This window comes from Rhynchophorus ferrugineus, unplaced genomic scaffold (assembly GCF_030347505.1).
Source record: "Rhynchophorus ferrugineus isolate W39M unplaced genomic scaffold, kcgeb_rfMv2 rfM8, whole genome shotgun sequence".
NCBI lineage: Eukaryota > Metazoa > Arthropoda > Insecta > Coleoptera > Curculionidae > Rhynchophorus > Rhynchophorus ferrugineus.
The window spans coordinates 16,465,796-16,492,373 of record NW_027472587.1 but is presented as its reverse complement, the minus strand read 5'-3'; the positions used below and the strand labels follow the sequence as shown (position 1 = coordinate 16,492,373).

General features: G+C 34.8%; 2 protein-coding genes across 5 annotated transcripts in view; one reads left to right on the top strand and one right to left on the bottom strand.

Moving 5' to 3' along the window:
- The window catches only part of LOC143201297 (neuroparsin-A), a 14,921-nt gene extending 1,726 nt beyond the window's left edge, over window positions 1-13,195 (bottom strand). Inside the window, exons 1-2 of one of the 4 annotated variants that reach the window (XM_076412267.1) lie at window positions 13,159-13,195; window positions 190-308 (exon numbers count right to left, since the gene is read on the bottom strand). In XM_076412267.1, coding sequence (XP_076268382.1) covers window positions 190-260 — 71 coding nt within the window. In that variant the 5' untranslated portion in view covers window positions 261-308; window positions 13,159-13,195. Of the gene's footprint in view, window positions 1-189; window positions 309-1,870; window positions 2,021-13,140 lie in introns of those variants that run through there. The other 3 variants (XM_076412270.1, XM_076412271.1, XM_076412269.1) reach the window with 3 other exon arrangements.
- LOC143201283 (uncharacterized) lies at window positions 8,052-26,578 on the top strand. The gene is made up of 4 exons (XM_076412243.1): window positions 8,052-8,806; window positions 12,202-12,381; window positions 23,203-23,321; window positions 23,611-26,578. Exons 1-4 carry the CDS (start codon window positions 8,710-8,712, stop codon window positions 24,424-24,426), a joined length of 1,212 nt encoding a protein of 403 aa, XP_076268358.1. The 5' UTR covers window positions 8,052-8,709; the 3' UTR covers window positions 24,427-26,578.

The window sequence follows — 26,578 nt, the reverse complement described above, 5'->3', positions numbered from 1 at the left end:
TTGAATTATTTTATTAAGTTTCAATACTTAGCATCGTATAAAAGTTATATATGATTTATAAAATTAAAGTGTGGATTGGTTTTGAGCATAGATCGAGTTGAAGAAATTTGTTAATCTTTAACTGGCTGTGTGGTTGTTAAATAGCTCGAATCAAAATTGGCGTTTCTATATATCGGCGTAAATACTCACTAGGATCTAGCTTCGTATCTCAAGGGCAACATGAAGCTGATCATCAGGACTAATACAATGCTTGCGTTCATTGTTAATAAGTATTACTTGTGGTTCCGGAAGGTGTATCGGAGAGCAACCTGAAACAGAGATAAGGGTTAAAATCAAGTAGGCCCAGTTTACCCGAAACTACGTACACTAAGGTACATCCAAGCAGCGACATGAACATGTGCTTTGCTTGTTTAACATATATGTATGACGTGTGATAACAATAATAATTAAGAGAAACCCTATCCAACAGTGGTGATGATGTTTGTGATATCAATTAGTCACTGATCAAATTAATGTGAATTCGGTAAATTTGACCGGATATCGGTAATGGTAAAAACCAGGAAATTTATATGATTTATCGGAACTGATAAGGGATTATTTATAAATATTTATGAGGTTGAATTAAGATCGCAAACGGTATTTTTAGATCGGATGTGTCGGTCGCGCCGATCACAGAGATTGAACCCGTAATGTCCCGAGATATTATTCGTCGCCAAATAACGTATTTGTCAGGCATCTTCGTGTGCTGATTATGAAACGAGGCCTTTCGCTATTTACTAACAAACTTGTATTACTATACAAAACAATGACCCTGTGATGGCTAGTGGTTAATAGCGGCCTGCGGATAAATATCGAACGTTTGCTCCCGTAGATAAGAGTCGGGACGGTCAAAAATACCACAACACACGGCGAATATCTAAAGAATTCGGGATAAAATTAGAGTTCAGGAAATATAACGTTGTCGCGCCTAAGTGTGTCAAACCACGGGGCTATAAAACACGAGCTATCCATGGCTCCACGCAATCGAACAGTAATTTAAAAGTAGAACCTCCAAATCATCCTCCCCTTCTTTCACGAATTGTTGATGATGATGATTTCTCCCTCTCTAAAACATATTCTAATGATTTAATCACTAGACGGCATGAACATCAATAAATATTAGTCAGACATTGATCAAAAAACATTAAACCTCGTTTTAATTTCTATAAAAAGATGTTACATCCACCATAGACTGGCTTTACTTATTGTTTTTTAGGATAAACAAATAACAACAATCTGTTCTACCAGTCGGATTTACTGTCATGCGATTGATCCGTGAAAACAATCGAGAAAAATAATGTTTAGTTCAAAAGAGGCGAAAAAATACACTTGATTATCTGTGAATGACTCAAACCAAAATAATACAACGTATTTCCTATTCAACAAATTGTTAATGACGATAATCTCCATCTCTAGCACACGCCAAAAATGTATTAAAACATTTACTAAAAAGACTCCGATGCGTTATACCATCATTTAATTGATGTGAATGATTTTATTGAATTAATTAAAAAAAAAAAACGTGATTAACGGTTTCGAAATAATTCGTTAACTGATTCCAGAAAATTGAATCGAATACGGAGAACTGAGAAAAAAACTAACGAAAATCCACTTTACCAGCCGGATTTACTGTCATGCGACTGATTCGTGAAAGTAAATGATGTGAGGATATATTAATCCATGAGAATTATCGAAAAAATTGTCTAGTTGAATATGGACTAAAAGATAATTGAAAGCCCGTTTTACGGACCGGATTTATTATCGCGTGACTCTTTCTGATTTTTTTTTTTAGCGAGAGAGACTGATTGAGATGGGTGAGATAATGTTTTACCTGATGTGCCAGAGATCGGCTTTTTAAATACCTAATGGAGAAGGTCCACAGGTGAAGCCGTATGACCCTATCGGTTCTGGTGATTATTGCACACATCTATATTTGTTTTGCGATAGACGCACCGAAACCACGCGCCAAGAACGACCTCACGACAGTACTCTCGACGCAACGAACACTAACACAATTAATAAGAAGAATCAGTTCTTATCTGGCTACCACCACCACAAGTCGACCGACGGTAGGCATCGCTGGTCGACTCCCGGCAGCCCGGGTTCGCTTTATTTTCCCGTCTTTTCCCAGAACCGCGTCCTCGTCGTCAACCCCACGGTCGCCGGTCTTCATTTCATCGGAAAAAGTCGATCGATCAGCATCGAACAATTAGCGACGAGATGAGAATCGTTAAAATCCAATAAACTTTGTTCTAGATGCCACTAGATTTCGATCTAAAACGCTCTGGTTCGGCTAATGTAGCCTTTTAGCGCTAAATGTATCAAACATAGACGATAACTGTTTTAAATATCGTATTAACAAACAACGGAAATATTTCACCGACCGTTAAAAGCTCGAAACTTACTCGTTAAAAACACAAAAAAACGAATAGATCTCCTTGGAAAGTGTTTACCATACTAATGAAAGAAAACAAGTGAATTAAAAGCGAACGATAATGGTGTATCAGTCATTTTAATGACACACACGAAAATCGACAGGAATAAATACTTTTTGAGAAAAAAAAAACAACAAAATTGGATTCAATGCATTATAGTTAGGTTTCTTCAGGAATTTAGGAAGGAAGGAATTTCAATCTTAACTACTAAGGGTTAATATTTTAGAATAATTTCACAAGAACTGAGTTTCATAATGTTGATAATTAGTTAGAATTGGACCGATAAAGCCTCCATTTACATGATGATAAGTTTAATTTTTTTAAAAATAAACCATATATAAATCGGGGTTAAATTGCTTGAAATATACTAGGCGTGTCGGTAATTAATTTTCGGATTATATAACAGATTTTACTAGAAATAAGTGTGTAAAACATAACATTGTTTTGTTATATAACAGGTCAATTGAAAAGCCCCATAGATGGCGCTACTAGGATTAAATCCATATGTTTTTTAGTTTTAGTCGGATCATTAGTTTGTGAATTATAGCATTTTGAGTGAAGCAACTTTTGTTATTGTGAAGAAAATAGATGAAAAGAAATTTCGCGTATTGATAAAATAATACTTTTTGATGAGAAAAAATACAGTTGAAGCAAAAACTTGGCTTTATGCCCAGTTTCCGGACACTGTCCCAGAAAAATCAACCATCAAAGATTGATATGCTGAGTTTAGACGTGGTGAAATAAGCACCGAAGACGGTGAACGCAGTGGACGTTCAAAAGAGGTTGTTACCGACGAAAACATTATGAAACAGGGATCCATCATTTCACTCCGAAGTCTAATCGACAGTCATCTGAGTGGACTGCACACGATGAACACGCTCCAAAGCGTGGGGAAACGCAACAGTCGGCTGGCAAGGTTATGGCGTCTGTATTTTTGGATGCGCATGGAATAATTTTCATTGACTATCTTGAAAAAGGAAGGAGCATCAACAGCAAGTATTACATATCGTTAATGGACCGTTTAAAGGACGAAATCGCTGGAAAACGGCCGCATTTTAAAAAAAAAGAAAGTGCTGCTTCACCAAGACAATGCACCGTGTCAAAAATCCATAAATTGGGCTTCGAATTGCTTCCTCATCCACCGTACTCTCCAGATCTGGCCTCCAGCGACTATTTGCTGTTCTCAGATCTCAAAAGAATGCCCGCTGGGAAGAAATTTTCGTCGAAGGAAGAGGTGATCGCTGGAACTGGGGCCTAATTTGAAGCAAAGGACAAATCGTACTACAAAAATGGTATCGAAAAGTTGGAGGGTCGCTATAATCAGTGTATCACCCTTGAAGGGAATTATGTTGAATAAAAAAAAACTAATTTTGCCAAGAAAATGTGTTTTATTATGGTAGGAAGGGGAGTTTTCAATTGACCTGTTTGATAAGAAGATGGGAAAAGATGGAAATCGTCAACGGAATGCTGTTTTAAAGGCACGAATGGAGTCATCTCCGCATCAGATAGCATCAGGTGATGAAAAAGGATTTATTTCGAAAGATCTAAGTGAACAAAATGTGCAAAGTCGCATCTATTTGGTCGCAAAACCATGCTCTGTATCTGGTAAAACCAAGTTGGTGTAAAATGATCAAATTGAACTGAGGATTTACTAAAAACGTCAAGAATAACATACTCTCAAATGCATGATTCGGCAGGTGATTCTACAGTATTGCAACGAGATTATTGCAATGAGGACATTACCAAAAGCAGCCAAAGAAGTGTTGAAATCACTTGGATGGTTCAACTATTTGGTTAAAAATATGCATAAGTTAGAAGTAAACGAAACACATATTTATACAAAAACATTAATAATGGAATAGTCATCTGTCGATTTGTTGAGTTTTTTTTCATGGAACATGAGTTTAATCCTTGGACCATTGAGGACCTAGGTGCTAAAATAACAACGGAGACTTTCTGCCATTGTTCGAGAGTAATGCAAATATTCGCGAACCTTTTACCTGTGCAGGAGTAACAATGAGAACGGGTCGTCATTGTAAATTAAAGTCCCCGACAGGTACTAATAACCCGACTTATCAGCGTACGTCTTTACGAGCAATGCCGTTTTTACGATCGCAGCGGCCTCTCGCAAAATATCGACGGGTTATTGTTTTCTAATCATTGACATTTGCCTAATGCGCTTTCGTGCCGTTTACGACCGAAAGGGTTTCGAAAAAGACGAGAAGAACCCACGCATACAAGACGATTTTTTCGGTCGTCGAGCCGGCAGTAAAACGGATTATTTACGGCTTCGCAATCGGCGCTCTATTGGATGTTTTCTTCGTGCCATCGCTAGATGCTTCCAGAGAACCATCTGAGGTTAGCCGAGAAAATATCGATATTAAAAATTATCGATAGTAAAGTATTGAACTTAATTTTTTTTTAATATATTTCTTTAAAATCCCTTCTTAAAATAGAATCGGAAGTAGTACTTAAAGTTTTTGAGGTAAAGTATCAAACATCTTTTAAAACAAAAACAACTTAAAAACTTTTGCCTCGAAAACTATGGCTGCTATAAATTAATATCGATATTATTATAAAGAAGTATCGATATTTTGTTGATCGTTATTTTCCAACATTTTTTTTTAAATATCGATAGCAGAATACCGAATATTAAAATGAGAGTATGGAACTTTTTTACTGAAGAAACATAGCAAGCTGTGTACATAACACACCGACAGTTGATAGAAAACATATTGAAATGAAAGAAACAAAGCCTACTTTGTTAATCAGCGTCGCCATATCGTTCTTGGAAATGAAAACGAGAAAATACAAATAAAATTAAGTTAATCCGTGACGAATACTCTAAAAAGTTCTTCGCCACATCGTTGTCCGACAGTTCAGACGATGCGGGAACCTTTTCGGTGAACTCAAAGATTGATAATGAAGGAAAAAAATAATTTTCCACTTATACGAGTGCTGTCTAAATACAGGCGACACGAGAACAATGTTTGTCCGGCTCACTAATCAGACCGTCTCGATATTTACTCGTAAACAAAAGAATAACGAAAGGAAAACCTTTGATCTTCAAACAATCGAGCGCCGGGCACAACCGCCTCGATCGATCCTATTTTTCTATCCATCTGCGATCGTTGTTTCGTTCAATGAAAACTCTAGCACGAACATTCCGAACTTTGGTTGTTTATGAGTGAAGGAGACACGCATGTTTTCCATGCTATATACCACAAACGGACTGATTTTTATTTATACGTACATAGATTGTTACAAAATAACCGAGCTACCAGTCAGATGTGTATAAAAACATCGGTTTACGGGTCACAGCGGAAATTTCAATACACGATCGCTCGGATATAATCATTCATTAATTTGTCAGATTTATTATTTTCGCTCTGCGTCGATTCATACATGCGAGCGAATAATTAGAGTGATTTTTCAGTGATAACGGCTCGGATAACCACATTCTTCTCCTCCGTCTTGTCAACAAAGTGGGTCAGAGTACAAAAAATCTCAATACAATGTAATACACGCGTTTTCGATGAACACAGTGTCTAAATATCGAGAAGGCGTTGGAATAATGACGTTAATTTTGACACTAGTAAGACAAACGTGACTTCGACGTTGCTACGACAGACGTCAGATATATGACAGTGACAGATATAATAATACACATAAGTATCATGACAGAAGACGTTTCTATGACAGACGTCATTTATGACAGTGACAGACCTTCGTTTATGCGACATACGTTATTATAATCTCCAATATCAAGATAGCGTCTATTAACATGCATATGACAATACGACAGACGAGGTTTTTATGAAAGATATCAATTTTGTGACAGTGACAGTTCGTCGTTCTCGCGTCAGATATTAAGGAATCGTTAATCATTTCGATATTTTACGAGTGATTTAAAGCATTTTAAATAATACTGAAAGAAAATTAACGTATATTTTAATAAAATGAAGTGGATTACATTTTGTGATCGGGTATATCTGGTGCAAAAATGCAATTAAAATATGTACGTCTGCTGCGCGATAATTATGCAAACTAAAAATAAAATTATGACTGCATTATGTCATTGCTTAATTTCTTTCTGCGAAATGCGTGGGCGAAGAGTTCTTGTTGCTTTGACCTGCGCGATAGTCCGAGTCTTATCGTCGATTTTCTTTCCTTGGAATATCATCGTAAACAACCTGCTCGCCATTTGATGAATGTGACGGGTCGTATTTAACCCAAATAGTATCAACAGTCGAGATTTTTTCGCATACGGACGTAACTGAGCGTGATACCCTGGAAGTACGGACTGTTGTGTTTTGACGAAAACATTACGAAAGGTTAGGAGAGGAGATACTGGCGGTATTCAGTTGTTTTCGTTCGTTCAATGACAAGTCGTTTGGTTTTGATAGTAAATACTCCAACAGTTTTTCATTGATAAACCTTCAAACCCACCATAGGGTTGAAACTGTTCGTAAACAGTTCGTGGCCTTTCACCGACAGATGGCGTTAGTTACAAATAGCTCTGGAAACACAATTAAATAGAAAAGGAAACAACTAGAGTTGAAATACAGGAAAATGTATTCATTAATTGAAATAAAACCACAATTATCAATACGTTTCGTTGTGCGAAATCGAAGTGCTGTAACTTGGATAGCACCAGAATAGGACACACACTCAAAAAGATGAAACCATTTGTTCTTGTGTAGTGTAGTATAGTTAGGTGCATTTAATAGAAAAAAGCAGTGTTAATACATAAACATTACTATGTTAGAGGGTCAGTTAGGAACGATGGGTCCTCCTAGATATGGTATATACTTGGATTTAAGATATTGTAAACACAAATTGTAAGTCACTGGGCAACGACTAATGACTATGTAAGCTAAAAAGGTGATACTGAATGTATGTATCATGAGCTAATTTCACTTGGTTCAATTATTGATTTTTAACTTTACGCTGAACAAACAAATATATTATTACTGGTAGTTGAATGAAAACAGTCCGAATTACTCTTCTTTGATGGCTCGTCAAGAATTACGACGTCTTGGGGTACTTTGATACGGTTACCCAAGGTCTAGAGAACCACTAGATCCAGTGTATCAATCAAAAATCGTCATTATCGTTCATTACGATCATGAGCTTCTGGTTTGGAACCCAGTTTATGGGATGAAAGCAGCGAAAGTTTTCTAGATCATTACCAATGGCATCTTAACGGCAGACGTATCAATCTGGTCGACAGTTTTTAAATGATATCGACAAAATTTGAACCAACGGCAGATAATCCACGTCTTTTGTCTAGAAAATGACGCGTGAAACAAGATGTGACCAATCACAGAGGTGTGAAAGTCCTCTCTGTTGAATATCTAACGTATTTAAAAGTTCCACAATATCAGAAATCGCAATAGTACATGTAAACATTTTGTTGGAAAGTTGTCATTGATCGTTAATAACACCGCGCACCAAAAATAACGCGTCTATCTCGAAAATAACAAACAAACATTCAAAAAACATGTAATAAAAGTGATCAATCCGTAAAAATAGACCGCGCGGCGTACGGTCAGAGTGCAAAACACTTTCTAACATAATGTGTCTTCATCCTGCACGATCGAGACGTCACCGGACGATGAGGTTATTGTTTTTATAACCCATTTTCCACAAGCCGGCCGAGATGCTCGATGATTTTCGGTTCCAGATTCAGTCATCAACGTTTCCGCATCTGACGTTTATAAAAAAATACAGGCAGACTCACGAACATAACGCTGAACCCTCATTTATTGAACAGGGAACAACGCTGACCGATTATTAGTGATGAAGTTCCACGAATTCGACAAAACATCGAATCACGAACATCAACATATTCGGGAAAGATTCGAATCAAAAGTTAATCCATAAATAGTATTGGCGACTCATTAACCAACATCCGAGTCTAAAAATATGTTCTGAGTGTGAACTGGATGAAATTCCATGGCGTCGGAACGAGTATGCGTATGCACGCAACAAAAAAAAACAAACGAGCGCGGCCACACTCTGTATAGTTTTCTCGGGAAACAAAATAATACGAAAAAAAAACAAAAACACCGTACATCGGTGGAGGGGTGAATGCCGAAAATCATCCAATGAATGAAAACTGGCGATTCGCAGTAGGCTGCGCCCGGTCAACACATTCGCACTCCGAAACAGACAAAGCATTTCGGGTTTTCCCGCGGGTATCCCGACGAATTTTCCATTTCGGAGACGCATAATGGGGATGATAACGAGGGTGAGGGGTCGGCTGAGGAGCCTCCACACCCTGCCGAAGCTGGACGAGAAGGACAGAGACGAGAAAATCGCAGAAACCGGTAAGGATCGGCGTTGAGTGTGGTTTTTCTCATTGTTAAAGCAATCAAGGTTGCTTTGGTTTCCGTTTGTCTTTGTTTCTGTAGGAATAATTAATTTTTTTAGTTATCTCGTTCTTTGTGAGGAAATAAAAGTAATTTTGGAAGTTTAATGTGAACATATTACGTTGATACAAACATGTAGTAGTTAATTTTGAGGTTTCAGAAGTATTCATTATGATACCACTAACAGTAAACTCTTTGATTAATCTAAAAACGAAAGTTACCAAATAATATCCCCCTCCTCCATACTCCACTCCACACCGAAGAGCATTAACATTTGGAAATGTATAATGGATTATGTTGACGAACATACAGAGATAAAAACTGTCATTGAATAATTATGAAAATAAATTCAGAGATTGAGAAGTTACGATTAGAAAAATACAATGCAACAAGAAATAAAAGTTGCCAATGAAGAAGAGACGAAGAAGAGAAGTAACAATTAAAAAATTATAAAGGATTACCTTGGAGATCATCGAACATAAAAACTGTTCATGGAAAACTATGGAAAGAAATTCATAGATAAAAAAGTAACTACTAGATAAGTACAATGGATTATCTTGAAGAGCAACGACAGATAAAAGCTGCCAACGTACAATTATAGAAAGAAATTCATAGATAAAGAAAGTAAGGATTAGGAACGTACAATGGATTAACTCGAATAGCATCGAATATAAAACGTATTAATGGATAATGATAGAAAGAACATCATGATGAAACATCATCATCATGAAAACTGTCAATGGAACACTGCGAAAAGAAATCTACAGATAAAAAAATAACTACTAGAAAAGTACAATGGACTATCTTCAAGAGCAACAGGAGATAAAGTGTGATAATGGAAAATTGTGGAAAGGAATTCGCAGATAAAAAAGTAAGAAGTCTTCAATTTCGCAAGACAATCACAGACAGAACGGAAAATCTGTTAACTTTGATGAGATTATTATTTATTTTATTTAAACAGTTCGCCTAAGAATTCCTAGCCGACGTTACAGACAACCGATTCATTCTCAACCTACTAAATCGGCCCAATTCCCTAAACGTTTTCGTCGACAGGCTCTATTAGCTCTATTTTTAGTTAAGCTAATAGCGAAAACTATAGACTCAAGTGCAAAGCGACCGTATGATTTCAATGTACAATGCATTAATGTTAATTGAAAGAATTTCTAAACAGACGACTGCTTATCGCTTATAACGAAACTTCCAACCGACTAGACTGATCCTCAACGTTGAAATTTCTATAACAATTCATAGTAAATTGCTCTGGATTAGGACTATTATTTCGAATTGTTTGAATCAAGCTTCTAGGATATGATCGAATGGTTTTTCTCTACTATTTTGAAACACGGAACGCAAATATTATTTTTTTGAATAGTTTATAAAATATTTTGGTGATTAAAATTGATACTAAAACACAGATAGTGTTGGGTTTTTAAATATATCATCATATTAAAATTTTAAAGACTTTCTTGGTTTTTGTTATGGTCAACAAATATATTAATGATAAAAATTAACAAAATTCTTGTTCTGGTTCCTGATTAACAGATATAACGTAAAAAGAACGATATTTTAGCGAATATATTTGCAATATATAACTCTCAAGACTTTTTAAACTATGTCTTCTGTTTTCTTGAAATACAGAACGCATATATTATTTTTTTAAATAGTTTATAAAATATTTTGACGATTAAATTTGAAACCATGGATAATAAAACATAGATAGTGTTGAAGATTTAAATATGTCATCATATTTTGTGTTGTACTCTATGTTCTGGTTCACGATTAATAGATTTAATGTAAAAAAAAACGATATTTTAGCGAATATATTTACAATATATAACTCTCAAGACTTTTTAAACTGTGCCTTCTGTTTCTTGAAATATAGAACGCATATATTATTTTTTAAAATAGTTTATAAAATATTTTGACGATTAAATTTGAAACCATGGATATTAAAACATAGATAGTGTTGAAGATTTAAATATGTCATCATATATTGTGTTGTACTGTGTGTTCTGGTTCACGATTAATAGATTTAACGTAAAAAAACGATATTTTAGCGAATATATTTGCAATATATAACTCTCAAGACTTTTTAAACTATGCCTTCTGTTTTCTTGAAATATAGAACGCATATATTATTTTTTAAAATAGTTTATAAAATATTTTGACGATTAAATTTGAAACCATGGATATTAAAACATAGATAGTGTTGAAGATTTAAATATGTCATCATATATTGTGTTGTACTCTGTGTTCTGGTTCACGATTAATAGATTTAACGTAAAAAAAAACGATATTTTAGCGAATATATTTGCAATATATAACTCTCAAGACTTTTTAAACTATGCCTTCTGTTTTCTTGAAATACAGAACGCATATATTATTTTTTAAAATAGTTTATAAAATATTTTGACGATTAAATTTGAAACCATGGATATTAAAACATAGATAGTGTTGAAGATTTAAATATGTCATCATATATTGTGTTGTACTCTGTGTTCTGGTTCACGATTAATAGATTTAAGGTAAAAAAAAACGATATTTTAGAGAGTATATTTGAAATATTTAACTGTCAGGACTGTTTAAACTCCAATTTGTATGACGGAATAATTAAAAGTAGCATCGCAATATGATACACTAGAGAATCGTGAACTAAAAATAGAATTTTTACGTGTTATCGTCTCTATTTTTCCCTCTTCTATTTATCATCATTCATGTATGTGTCCAGGCGATAAGATTAAAGGAAATTTAGTTATGGTAAACAAAATTCCAACATTATGTGGATACGACCACATTATTTTTTCCCAATATCTTCGTTCTCCAGATATTATTTCACTGGATTATGGCTTGTTTATATTGACGCCAAATTTCATAGCATATGTCATCATTTCTCAGCAAGCATTGAACTAAGAAAACAACCTTAAAAATTAATAGTCGTTTTATAAAAACCTGTTTGCTAGTATACCTTCCACTTGTGCGATGTCTCTTCAGCATATTTGACATAGAAAAAATCCGACGTAAATAATACGACCGAGTCATTTTGCAACAGTCTCGCTTATTACGGTTTTATCAATCCGTAAGTCGTATAAATAAAATATTGTACAGAATATTGACCTTATCAACCAGACAGCATCCAATTCAATGTAATTATATTATTGTTCGATCCTTTTTCTTCAGACTCTCAACGTCTCACGAATTTCTAACAGATAATTCTGCGAATACTATTCGGATTTGGTGTTAACATCAATTTCTTCGCGCCCAAAAACCCCACAATAACGACAACAATAAACTAATGCTCGTTCTATATGTATGTAACTATTATATCATTAACAATGTTCTTCTTTTTATTACAGTTTGTCTGCTGTCTATTTTATTTCTGCTTCCGTACTGTTCGAGGGGCCACGTACCTCTGCTAGTAAGCTTGGGAGGGTGGTTCGTAGCCACCTATTCCTTCCTGGTACTGCCTCTCCTTATTTCGGCGAACTACAAGTACCCAGTGAGATGGTTGAGGAGTATCAGACAGAATATCCCACGTGAGTATGAATACAATAGTGAAGATAAAGAGTTCTAGCCCTGCTAGTGATTATACAGAGAAGGAAAAAACAAGTCTATCAAAAAACGTTGTGAAATACTAATTCAAAACGCCAAAAACAAGGTCAGCTTTATATTGAATTGTGACTGAGGGTCAATTTTGATGACACTACATGAAAAAAAAAGACAGACCAATTTACACAAGTGGTAATATGAGCTTGTATGAGGTATTTAATTCCGTTAAGCTCTTAATTTAGTACAAAACTTAACTCAATAGTCCTATTCACCAAACATTGTCTCTGTTGATATTTTTTTTATAAAGTTTACGAGAAAAATGGGTTCGGAATTCAATTGCTTTAAATGTTACTTAATTCTTCTACCAGAGAATCTGTGTATCTTGCAAATAAAGATGATGAAAGAATGGTAATTCCCAATAATAAATAACTACATTGTTTATAACAATTCTGCAATAATAATTCTTTAGTATTTTTGAAGAAAATTAAACAAAAGCAATACATATTGTTGATATTATATATTGCCAGTGAAAAAAAAGTAATAAAAAGCTATAGAGCATTGATACAAATAATACTGATTATATAATATAATAAAAACAAATATATTAAGTTAAGAAAGGAAATAACTTCGGTGTAATTTTTTTAATTATGTTAAAAATCAAAAGATTCAAGCAAAAAAAGAAAAGAAGAAACGAAACCAAAGAGGATCAAATGGAGGCTTGTTAATAGTTCTTACAGGGGTCTTACCCTCTTGTTGCTACTTACACTGGTGCTATCGGTGAAGTCACAAGAGAACTGCGATGATGTGACTTCAGCCGTGGACCTTTTATAGTCAGAAGACCACCCCCGACCAATCTTAGACTTGATTGGTATTTTTTAACAGCAGAATTACCATATTTTAATTAAAAAAGGCTAAATAAAATCTGGCGCGTGGTTTCAGACACACACTTATCAAACTGGCGATGTTTAGACGTTTAATAGGGATAGGGTCGACAGGCGTTATTTTGATAAAATAGTAGGCCGTCAATATGCAACGCTTCGTTTAAAAGAAAACAACAACTTTGAGCGATAAACCAAAAACAACGGTTCTGGCCCATCAGGAGAATCCTCCATTTCGTTGTTTCTGCGAGTGGATTTTCTAGGTGGACAGGTGGCGAAACTGTCATTGCATTGGGTTGGCACGAAAGCATTTTCGCTATTAATATCTGGTAGTTGATAGTGATAGATTACGATATATTTTTTCTAAAACTATTATTTAATTTTGCGAAATGTTTACTTTATAGCATCAGAAACTTGTGGGAAAGTTAATTTTTACTGCTATTTCACGGACAATTCAAAGAGGCACTGTTAAAAGTGGTTATTTTGACGTAGTTGATCAAATTAAATAGTTATCAGAGATAACTGAGCATGTAGTTTGGAACAAGCACTAAAATGCCAATGATCACTATACAATCATCACAAAATCGAAACAAAAAACACTTAAATGGAAGATATTCCTTATTCAGCGACTGAGTAATGACCGTGTAGTACTATAAATATTGTACGATACTCAAAACTAACTACTATTTCTTAAATATATTCAAAAGATACATTTTTATAACGTGGCATTTAAATACTTAATAGACAGAAAATTGGTGAACTATGGAGAATGTTTTGGAGTATTGAACATGCCATTGAAATGGAGAAAGAATAATAAAGCCTGAAATGAGCATCAAAATACAATGAAAATCATCAGAATATATGTTTATTCCACGTTTTAAGTTTATACCAAAATTATCAATGTTAAAGTTGGCAAAATAAATCGAAATCATGAAAGATGTGTCAGAAAAACGATGTCATTGAAATCGAATGAAGAATAAAGACTCAAATTTATAACAAAATCCAATGAAGATTATCAAAATGTGTATAAAAGTCATATTTTAAGTTCATACCAAAAATTATCAACACTGAAGTTGTCCAGCCAAGAAGCTGTTAGGAGAATAGTTAATAGTGTAAGAGAATAAATAATAGTCATGCCTTAATTTCGTATTAGAATTTGTCAATACCAAAATGCCCAACCACTTTGATGTCATGAAAAATGCTGACAGAAAAACGATTAGCTATGTAGAATATTTTGGAACATTGAAGAATCCATTGAAATTGAATGGAGAGATGCAGAATGAAGAACAAAGTCTAAAATGTACAACAAAATCCAATGATGACGACAAGATGTTAAGTTTATACCAAAAATTATAAAAACTAAAGTTATTCAAACGAATGGAAGCCATAAAAGATTTTACCAGAAAAATGGTTAGTGTTAAAATTGAAATGGAGAACCAATAATAAAGCCTAGAATTTACAACCAGATCCAATGAACCAGGCCTTTTCATACAAAAAATTAGCAATGCTAAAGTTGAAGATGAAGATGAATAATACTGACAAAATAAAATAATTTTAACAAACGCCTTCAAAAAATAAATAAGGAACTCATTAAAAATAAAAAAAATAATCAGACCTAGATTTTTAACATAAAAAAAACGTTTTAAAATAAAATATGTGCATTATAATCGTTGTAATAACTAAATAAAAATAAACAAAAACCTTATTTAACCTATCTACTACACGTATTTTACATTCTACTATATACGCACACTTTAGCTTAATACCTACATAAATCTATTTATCTATTCACAATATTATTTTAATGTCTCACTGGACAACAACAAAAAGTTATTGTCGCTGCGGGGAATCGAACCTGCGACATCCGTTTGGGAGCTAAACGCTTTAGCTATTACATCGTATAAGCTGTTGCTTATAATATTTCTACGAGGGCCTATAGTGCTTAAAAATCAAACTGAATGGCTTTTACACTGAACTACTTCCGATTTTTCAACACATCAGTTGGGCAATAACATCATATACAAATATCAGATTATTTTAGGTAAAATAATGAATACAAATAGGTGAAAATATTGTACGTTCCTTTCAAATTTGAGGTTTTCCCTTGATTTCCCCTCTTCCCCTAACAGATCCTAATTTAGTTCCAATGTGACCATCTCGGAAGTGCACACTTTCGAATAAAAAAAAATTTTCAAAATCGGTCCATAACTGACGAAGAAATCGGCGAACGTACATTAAAAACAAAATATATACAGCCGAACTTGGTACCTCCTCCTTTTTCCAAGTCGGTTGAAAAGTGGTTAACTATGAGAATGCTCTCAGACAATTGTGGCGACCGCCACGACCCTTTAGGCCACCACGACTTCACCAACAAGTACGTAAAGGTTGTCAACGCCGGTGGATTGGTACCATGCAGTTCCAGGCTATAAAAGACCATCACGACGAAGTCTCGCTCTCTTTTCTTTTCTCCATCCCCTTGTAATAAGTACCAATTCCACAGCGCTACCGTACTTCCTCTACCTAACCTAATATCCTTTCAATACTGCCGTCGACCACATGTATCATTTAACACTGAAATAAACAGTATTTCTTCAACCAGTGTTTTCAGTTCTTGTGCAAATTCCTTCCAAAAATAGTAGTGAGTGTTCTGACAAATAATCGCCGCGGCAGCCACACATTTCGACCGACTGAAGCCAAGTTGTGCTAGGCCCCATATATATCTTTCGCGATTATCAGTTTTGTCATGTTTACAAATCTAATAAAACTTTCAATTTTTTATGAAGATGGCAACAAATGTTATCATTGATTAAAATCGAAATTCCTCGTGCGGATTCAAGTTTCTGTTACGTAAGAACATCTTCATGGTATAATCTTCACCGTAAACCAGATCAAACCCGTTGAATATGAACGGAAATCAATCTAAAGACATTAAATGATACGAGACGTCGGCTGACAACGCTCCCCATTTATTATTGCAGGAATTTAAACCAGTACGACTGGACATTGTTGAAAAATAGTTTCAATTTCCTCCATTTCGAACGACCAATAGCCTGCGTACTGTTGTGCACTGGTATCTTCGCGATATTTAGATCAATTAATGAAACGTTTAAATAACTACTATTATGAAAACATGGATAGGAAAAGGTCAGATAGTCGATGAAATGTAGAGACCACTCATATGTCTGGTTATTCGTCTCAGAGATGATAGTGCTAGCGCCGATGTTATCCGGGGCGAAATATTCTATATGGTATTTAATTTTAAAGGATCAGTTAAGTTCAAAACAGCATCATTACTTTCATTAACCACATTCCAATTATTAATAGAACAAAATTTCGTTTAACCAACTATCGTCCTTGAAACGCAGTATTGAGTAATATAAGGCTTAGGAAAAGGAAATTTCTGATTTTCTTGATAGATGGCTTTAAAGTGACATATATATTGACGACATATACTTGATTGCGCGCCATCTTGGTTATGGGACATTTAGCTCAGTTTCGTTTCAACCATTGTGTTGTTTAGACATCCAAATTTTATTATGGATTGATATATACGCCACAAGAACGAGCAGAAATAGTCACAATATTTATTGAAAATAATCGTTCCATTATTGCCACTCAACGGAAATTGCGTCAAAAGTATCCTAATCGTCCAGTGCCTCACTAAATCACAATTTATCGTTTACATGCGAATTTTCGACTGTGCGATACGACAGCAGACAGGCCCCGTTCTTTACCGGACGTCTTGTAACGCTGAAAACGTGGCTCTGGTGCGTTAGTGTTGCAGAGTCTCCAGAAACATCAATTCGGAGACGTGGTTCCCAGTTACACATTTCTCCGCGCAGTTTAATGCGAATTTTTGCTTTTTTTTATGGCTTTTTTTAAGCGATTTAACATCTTAAAGACAATATTCGTCAGGAAATTGAAGAAATTCAGCGTCAGATTGCAGGATGCAGGATGCCATGAAAAATGCCGCGGTCACCATTTAGCCGATATAATTTTTCAACCATAACGAAGCAAACAAATGTGAGGGCCAAGTAAAGTTTTTGTGAAAACCAAACTTACTTATCTTTTCTTTGAGCAAAGTTATAGGCAATCAAAGTGGTAGCGGGAATTTTGCCCCACGTTGGATCTAAAAATGACATTACAATTTATAGGTTATAAAGTGCACTCAAATGTCAGATCAACTGTATTTACATTTCTAATGTACGACCATACAACATAAAATAATGCAATCATAACTTTATATTTAATAAATCACAATAGATGGCACTATCTACCTAGTTGTCATTGTTACTATTAATATTAAATAGATAATATCAAATTATGTAAAATAGGCTTAATTTTAGACCAAATAATATCAACAAAACATTACTAAATCAATATTTATTCCGAACTGTTGATTTCATCAGTTAAAATTAAATAAAAATTATTATTCTCTTTCTTAGTTCAACAACAAATAACACGTGTGCTTGAGTAGTGTTCTTTTGTGTTCTTTGTTGTTACCGACCTATAATTAGAAGGTAAATAAATAACGTGCTACAATTTGTTTTTATCGCTTAACAAAATACTTCAAATTTGGAAAATAATTGGATATTTACACCACCTTTCCCCATTCCCCGTCTCGCGGCCGTCTATCGCCCAGTAATTTAGAAATAAAAAAGAAGAAGTCCGGATATAACCGGCGAAATACAGCGCGTGTCGATTGTTGAACATCTGCGCTCGCACTAGCCGATGGAGAACGAAGAAAACAATATAGTTATTGTTATTGAACTCATTTAGAGTTCCTTTTTTAAAAAAACCAGTTAAGAAACGACCTGATAAGAAAGATGTACCAGGAAATCGTCTATTTTGGGATCTCAAATTGGACCTATTTTGTCGCCGTTATCTCTAAAGGAAAACTCCCACTAAAAATAACATCCAAAAATACGGAATAAACAAATTGTTTATTTGTTTATCGTTATAGGTGGTGGGACAGTGGCGTGCGGCTAGTTTTTGTCTTAATATAATTTTGAAATCTTATCATAGATGTTTTCTCTATTGTTTTTTGTAATGATACAACTTAATATTACTTATAAATAAATGACATTCTCTTCGATGTGTCAGTTGTCAGTTCTGTTTTTCTTGATTTAAAAGTGGTGACTTTGATTTTAACAATAAAGAACCAAAAAAGTTAATAAAAAATAATTTGGATTTACGTCCTATAGGTCCAATAATTCCCTGCAAGGGTGATACACTGATTTTAGCGATCCTCCAACTTTTCGATACGATATTTGTAGTACAATTTGCCTTTTGCTTCAAAATAGGTCTCAGTTTCGACGATCACCTCTTCTTTCGATGAAAATTTCTTCCCAGCGAGCATTCTTTTGAGATCTGAGAACAGGAAGAAGTCGCTGGGGGCCAGATCTAGAGAATACGGTGGATGAGGAAGAAATCCGAAGCCCAAATCATGGATTTTTGCCACCATTTTCACTGACTTGTGACACTGTGCATTGTCTTGGTGAAGCAGCACTTTCTTTTTCTTCAAATGCGGCCGTTTTTCGCCGGTTTCATCCTTCAAACGGTCCAATAACGCTATTTAATAGACGCTGTTGATAGTCCTTCCTTTTTCAAGGTAGTCAACGAAAATTATTTCATGCGCATCCCAAAATACAGATGCCATAACCTTCCCAGCCGACTGTTGCGTTTTTCCACGCTTTGTAGTGGCTCCATCGTGTGCAGTTCACTCGGATGAATATCGATTGGAGTTCGGAGTCAAATGATCAAGCCATGTTTCCTCCATTGCCACATGTCGACACAGTAACACCCTTTTGCCAGTAAGGTTACAAGTTATTAATATACATTGTAGCCATTTTTTTTAATATTGCCTTTTTATAATGAAAAAATATGGTAATGGAAAACATATTGACGCGGTATTGCCATATAGTCAACAAAATAGAACATGTGTAACATGTGTAGCAAATAATCAAAAACATTTCGACCTAACCTAACCCGGTTTCAATCTGTAGCTGTAAATATATAAAAAAAAGTTGTTGATCGAATGAATAACGTCAAAATTAAGATGTCACGAAAGAGAATCACAACATAACCTATTTTTAAAACGTCAAATCCTAAATGAGTCAAACGTTGTCTGTCAAAAATGACAGAGAGTGACGTTTAATGATCGAGAATTGTCGTTAGGAATACTTTTAACAACTAATTCGAGCCTGGCCGCTACTGGGCTCCAACCGAATCGAAAACATATTGAGCCATGGCGCCAACGATAATAAATTTTCACTGATAACGCTACCGATTTGTTTACGTACCCACACTCTTAGATTTCAGGGGGGTTAAAACTAAACAAGGTGGTGCCCAAAGGCTAAGTGTCAAGTGGTAGCCGAGGCGCTACCACGATAACCCAAAAATAACACGACTCGAAAATTAATCGCCTTATTTAACGCCACATTCAATTGTTTGCGATTGAGCCGGCTGCGTTTTTACGTAAGCGATACGCGGAACATTATTTACCAATTGCGAACGATGTATGGAAAAAAATATTTTTAACAAACAAAATTGAACTGACTTCAATAAATAAGAAACTCACTAAAAAGTTTAAATTAGATTTTTAACAAAAAAAAAAACGTTTTAAAATAAAATATGTACATAATAATCGTTGTAATAACTAAATACAAATAATCAAAAACCTTATTTACTACTATATACACAAAATTTAGCTTAATACCTAGCCAAACCTATTTATCCATTTACAACATTTTAACTACTACCAACTGATCAGCTGGAAGTCGGTACGAGCAACAAATTAGATTTGTATTGTTCGTAATTTTGTGTACATGTCACAAAATTATATTATTATTTTGGTATTGTTTAGTCTTGGCGCGAATTTCAAACTGATAAGTTAGTAGTAATTAAAATAATGTTGTAAATAAATAAATACATTCAGGTAGGTATTAAGCTAAACGGTGTGTATATAGTAGAATATAGAATACATGTAGTAGATAGGTAAAATATGGTTTTTGTTTATTTTTTTTTTAGTTATTATGACGATTATTAACAGGTCAATCGAAAAGTCCCCGGCCTACCACAGTAAAACACATTTTCTTGGCAAAATTAGTTTTTTTATTCATCATAATTCCCTTCAAGGGTGATACACTGATTATAGCGACCCTCCAACTTTTCGATACCATTTTTGTAGTACGATTTCTCCTTTACTTCAAAATAGGCTTCAGTTTCGACGATCACCTCTTCATTCGACGAAAATTTCTTCCCGGCGGGCATTCTTTTGAGATCTGAGAACAGGAAATAGTCGCTGGGGCCAGATCTGGAGAATACCGTGGGTGAGGAAGGAATTAGAACTGACTTATGACTTGTGACTGACTTGTGACACGGTGCATTGTCTTGGTGAAGCAGCACTTTCTTTTTCTTTAAATGTGGCCGTTTTTCAACGATCTCGTCCTTCAAATGCTATGTAATAGTCGCTATTGATGGTCCTTCCTTTTTCAAGGTAGTCAATAAAAATTTTGCCATGCGCATCCCAAAATACAGACGCCATAATCTTGCCAGCCGACTGTTGGGTTTTGCCACCCTTTGGAACGGATTCATCGTGTGCAGTCCACTCGGATGACTGTCGATTGGACTTCGGAGTGAAATAATGTAACCATTTTTCATCCATTGTACAAAAACTCGGATTTATTACGCTTGATCACCTTCAAACACTGGTCCGAATCATCAACTCGTTGTTTTTGGTCAAAAGTGAGCTAGCGCGACACCCATTTTGCACAGAGATTCCTCATACCCAAATATTCGTGAATTACATGATGTATACGTTCAGTTGATATCTTTAGAGTGTCTGCTATCTCATTTGGTTTCAATTTACGGTCATTCAAAATCATTTTGTGGATTTTTTAAATGTTTTCGCCGGGAACAACCTCTTCTGGGCGTCCACTGCGTTCACCGTCTCGGGTGCTTATTTCACAACGTCTAAACTAAGCATACCAATCCTTGATGGTTGATTTTCCTGGGACAGCGTCCGGAAACTCAGCATCAAGCCAGGGTTTTGCTTCAACTTTATTTTTTCTCTTCAAAAAGCAATATTTTATCAACACGCGAAATTCCTTTTTATGCATTTTGCACAGTAACAAAAGTTGCTTCACTCAAATTGCCATAATTCACAAACTAATGATCCGACAACTGTCAAATTTATACACGCATCTTTTGAGGGTTAGAGCTAACTAAAAAACATATCTATTTAATTCTAGTACCTATGTGTCAGCCCGAGGACTATTCAATTAACCTTGTATGTATATATTTTATTTTAAAACGTTTTTTTTGTGTTAATGATCTAAATCTGTTTGTTAAAAATATTTTATTTTTCCCTTTTTAGTGTTAGATATTTGCCTAGTAAGTAACGCAGTAGTTTTATTAAGTTTTACATTGGCTAGGCTAAGTAAAGGTACAGCCTGTATGAGGAAAAATAGGAATAGGAGAAATAGGTGATTTGACAAATCTTCTAACCAAACTAGAACTAGTTGGACCCCGCCAGGAATCGATCCCACGACATCCGCGTGTGGGCTGAACGCTCTAATCATTACACCATTGAAACAGCTGTCTGTAATATTTCTACGACTTCTCATATGATATGGTTAGTGCTTGAAAAGAAAACCGAATGACTTCTGATTTTCCATCACATCAGTTCAGCAATAACAATATATAACTATTTTAGATAAAATATTTTGTGAAAACTATGTACGTGTCTTTGAAATTTGAGGGTTTTCCTCGATTTCCCCGGATTGCACCATCACATGCTGACATGGTTCCAATGGGACCACCTCGGAAGTGTATTCTTTCGAATAAAAAAAGAATTTTGAAAATCGGTCCATAACTGACGGAGAAATCGGTGAACATAGATGAAAAATATACAGTCGAACATATAACCTCCTCCTTTTTTGTAAGTCGATTAAAAACAACCGAACGTTTTCGAATGTTTTTAAAATGATATTTAGAAGTAGTTGTTTTTTTTTCGAGAGGCGTCAGTTATCTTCCTATTTGGATAAGGGAAAAAAACACGGAAAGTAAACAAAATTTAATTATCAAATGACGATATGATTTGTTTTTATCCGTAAGGAAATGTCAATGCGAAACGGTCGGCGCTCACTTGATTTCGATAATTAACTTGATTTTTCGCAAGAGATTTTGCGAGTGATTTTTAATCGGTCAAAATTCGGATATAGTAATCATAATAATCAGGAAAAACATTGAGTTTCGATAAACATTTATCATTTTAATGTTATAACTTGTTATTAATCATAACAATTCCCACAAATATTTAAATAAATTTAAGTAATTATTAGATATACCGTTCTAATTATACAAATTCTTCAAATAATTACTAATTAAGATAACTAACAAACATATTTCGGATAATCGAGGCCTATTAATAGTTTTATTATTATTGTTCGGCCTTCTACAAAGTCATTTAAACGAAAATAATAAACAATAACATCAATTTAAACCAATGATGTCGACAAAATATCTTTTATACGAATTACGTAAAACGAAAGAATATTTTCAATTATATAACGTGGTCAGGTTATCTTTGTTTTTGTTTCTTCCGGTTGTCAAATGTCATAGCAAGAACAATGACTAATACGAAATGTCACCCCGTAGAAACGCCGTGTATACGGTCGTTAGTTTCCGATAAAACGACAAATATTTTCCATTTAAGTGTTTTATCTATTATACCGAGTCTTATCGTGGACTCGGCTTCTGGTTATATCGAAAAGGAGAAAAATAAGAGACGGGGCACGCGTCCAGCGCGTGATCATGGACGGCTTGATGTTTTTTATTTGGTAGTTTACGTCGTTAACGATTTGTCACTTGTCAACTTGACTTTACGTTTGACATTTAATTAATGTCTTGTTTTTCACTTGTTTTCAGTTATAATGAAGAAGTATTCGAAGCCGACTTGGAGCTTTATCTGTCGAGCCTATTCGCCGGTGGATAAATGCGAGAAACTCTTCATGAAGATGAACAACATCTCGAATTTAGCCACACAGGTAAATATGTTTTGTCACTTGTTTACGCGAGATGGCATTGAATAGCTTGAAGGCTTCGAGTTTTACTTAGAACGCTTATTATATATGTCCTTATTTGTAATTTACTAACAATGAAATGGCATCAAAACATAAAGGAAAACATTATAATTATAATATCGTTGACATAGATACCGTAAAAGTCTTAAACGGGTTAAGTAAGTCTATTAGCGCTGTTAAATTCATGGTTGGGATTGAAAATAAACTTTGATCGCCAGTAAACGTTGTTTAAATGTGATTTCTTTTTTTCCAGCTGGTATTTTTCATTATATGCGATCGAGTACTGCTCTGCAGCCTTGGAGGACACAACTGTCCGAAGAAACGAGTCACCGGACTGTACTCGTTGATGTTTTACAATGTCATCGCCTACTGCGTGAGTTATATCAAGGAGTTGGTGGAGAAGGAGGACTGGTCAGTGACGGTTAACATGACTCAGCACAGTAACCTGAAGCACGTGGCCATGTCAGCCACGAAAATTGTGTTGGAATGGACGAAAGCGGTCACCTTCATCATAACCGTCACCTTCATGTTGCTGGTCTTCGGCTTGGAGCAGGGCCTGGAACACTATCACCCCACCCCTCTGTATACCTTCGTCACGTGGACTTATTACATGTGCACCGAGAAAGTTTTCGTCGAACTATTCCTGCCGTTCTTGCTCATGTTGAAGCTCAACTCCCTGGAAGCCCTGGAACAGTTCTACGCCCCTGTATTCCTGAGATACTACACCATCACGCTGGCCTTCATTCTGGTGATGCTCCTACCATTCTACGGACAATTTAAGTTCACCTTCTTGGCGTTCTACGTCACTGTCTACCTGCGAACCAAAGACATGGTGGCGAACTCGCTGAAAAGGCTACGGTCCGAACAATCGGTGCTAGGACAGTTTCGGTACGCCACCAACGAGGAGATCGAAAACTGCGACGACATATGCGCGGTTTGTTTAAGCCCCATGTCCAAAGCCAGGGTGACGCCATGTCAGCACATGTTCCACGCTAGCTGTCTACGAGAATGTCTCAATAACTCAAACAACTGCCCGATCTGCAAGAGGGAATACGTTTTCGTTCATTAAATAAAACGACGCGAGAGATCTCTAATACTTTCTCAACCTCAAAACACACCATTCTCATCATAATTTAACCTATCACTTACTAGAATTACATCATCGCAACGGTATACGAACATTAGCTGTCTTCCAGCGGTTGTAATTTTAAAACTACATTAAAACGCACTCATTCAATTGTTACGACTTCAATTTTTGAAAGAATTTGCAATAAAATCTGTTGAGCGTGAGCTATATGACAATTAAACTGTCATATACGTCAGTATGATACGCGATATTAAAAAGGCCTGCATTTAAATCGATTCATTGTTTTTTAGAGTGATAGAATTTTTTTATTCAAAAAATAACGTTATGACATTTGTATTTTGAAAATAATCCCAGCCTATATCCATCAGAACTATCTCTGGTGAATAATTGAATAAAAAACCTGCCTGCTATACTATAACCCAATATTTAACAAATATCTTTAACTATATTCGATTTTATTTAAACTAATTCAAAGAAAAAAATTGTGCTAGACCACTAATTGGTTATATGTTATTAGTTTGTGCTTTAAAACATGTGACTCTACTTAGAATATCTTTGCTTTAACCTTACTGTTCTAGAGTAGTAACGATATCGAACCTCACACCTAACAAAAGCGAAAATAACCACCTGATACAGTACAGACTGTGAATTTGTACGTAGCCTAACAAATATCACGGCTTGTAGAATTTTATCGGTGTCTAATGACTTTTTGATCCAAAAATTCAAAAGTTATATATTTACAAAATTTATAATGTGATTTACAGATGTTTTCATAACAATCTGTCACTAAGACAATCGAAATCTATAAAATAAAACAAGTTGGCTGCCATCATATGTCTAAAGATAGTTTAAAGTTCTAACGCTTTACAAAACTCACATTTATACTGTGTATTTATTATATAACAAAATTTGGCTGGTTATTTTTTATTAATAGACTTTATCTAAAAAAATATTTATTTTATTATTTTTTTCTCTAAAAATTTGTTATTTTTTTTTCTTTATTTATCTAAAAAAAGTATTTTTCGAGATTCTAAAATAATATTGGATAACACTCTAAACTGGTCGTAATGATGCCCGATCCTGCAATATTTGTTAAAGTAATATAGTGTTAAAGCAAAAACAACTTGACCAAAAAACTAAATTTTGACGTTGTCATAAGGTAAATTGATACATAATAGGTTAAACAACAACAATAACAGCCTGCTCGATTCTAAATGAGGAAGGAAGTTGTATTGCATTTCACGATGATCTTCAAAGCGTTCTAATGAACGCACTCTGACCCATTTTTAAACTCTTCGGTACAAACAAACCGACCGAGCGCGCTCCGTTTTTTCAGCCTCGCCGCTTTTCTTGTTAAATCGGTCCGGACAAGGCCTTCTTAGGCACGTGTCGTGCTTTCTCATATATCTCTGTCTTTAAAACTAATTTTTGTTGCACAATCTCGAGCATAATCACTCCGACGAACTGACGTGGGTCGATACCGGACGAAAATATAACTAAAAACAGCTTATTTTTTTGTATATTACTTTTGATAAAACAGCAATACTTCAGTGTATAAATAACTTTGTTTCGACAAAAAATTAGGTTATATCGGCTGTCACATTAGTCTTTCAATGATATTGTCAACTAAGACAGTTAAACTGTCACTTAACCTGACAGGTGTCATGGTATTATTGTGATAATTTTGACATTTCAACGGTTTCGAACTGGCGACGATTTGTTTTTCAGCATTTTAGGCTGTAATATAACGAAAAGCGGTTTTAAAAATGTTTATTCGACCGATGTAGAGAAATGCAAATCGTTGCCAAAAAATCTTTATAAACACACAACAGATATATTTATATTCAAGTGCATTAACGTCAGAGAAAGGATATTTTTAGTCAATTGTATGTATTATTAGGATTTTTTTCTGATAGACAAGTATTTTAGATGTTTTTTTTTTATTTTGTCTTTCGTTAGTTTATTGTTTTATGGCATCGTATGTTATTAATGGAGAATATTGTGACTGCGTAGAATACATTTTTGTACTTTTTTTAGCGTAGTATTATATGGATACTTGAAAAATATTTGTATTATAAGTTTTTTTATAAAATATATTTTGTTATATTTAGGTAATAAAGATTATTAATGCTAA

Excerpts from the sequence above, each read along its gene's own strand:
- LOC143201283 (XM_076412243.1), top strand. The coding sequence starts at position 8,710 with ATGGGGATGATAACGAGGGTGAGGGGTCGGCTGAGGAGCCTCCACACC. Across the intron at positions 8,807-12,201 it reads CGAGAAAATCGCAGAAACCG|TTTGTCTGCTGTCTATTTTA; the intron begins GTAAGGATCGGC and ends TTTTTATTACAG. Across the intron at positions 12,382-23,202 it reads TATCAGACAGAATATCCCAC|TTATAATGAAGAAGTATTCG; the intron begins GTGAGTATGAAT and ends ACTTGTTTTCAG.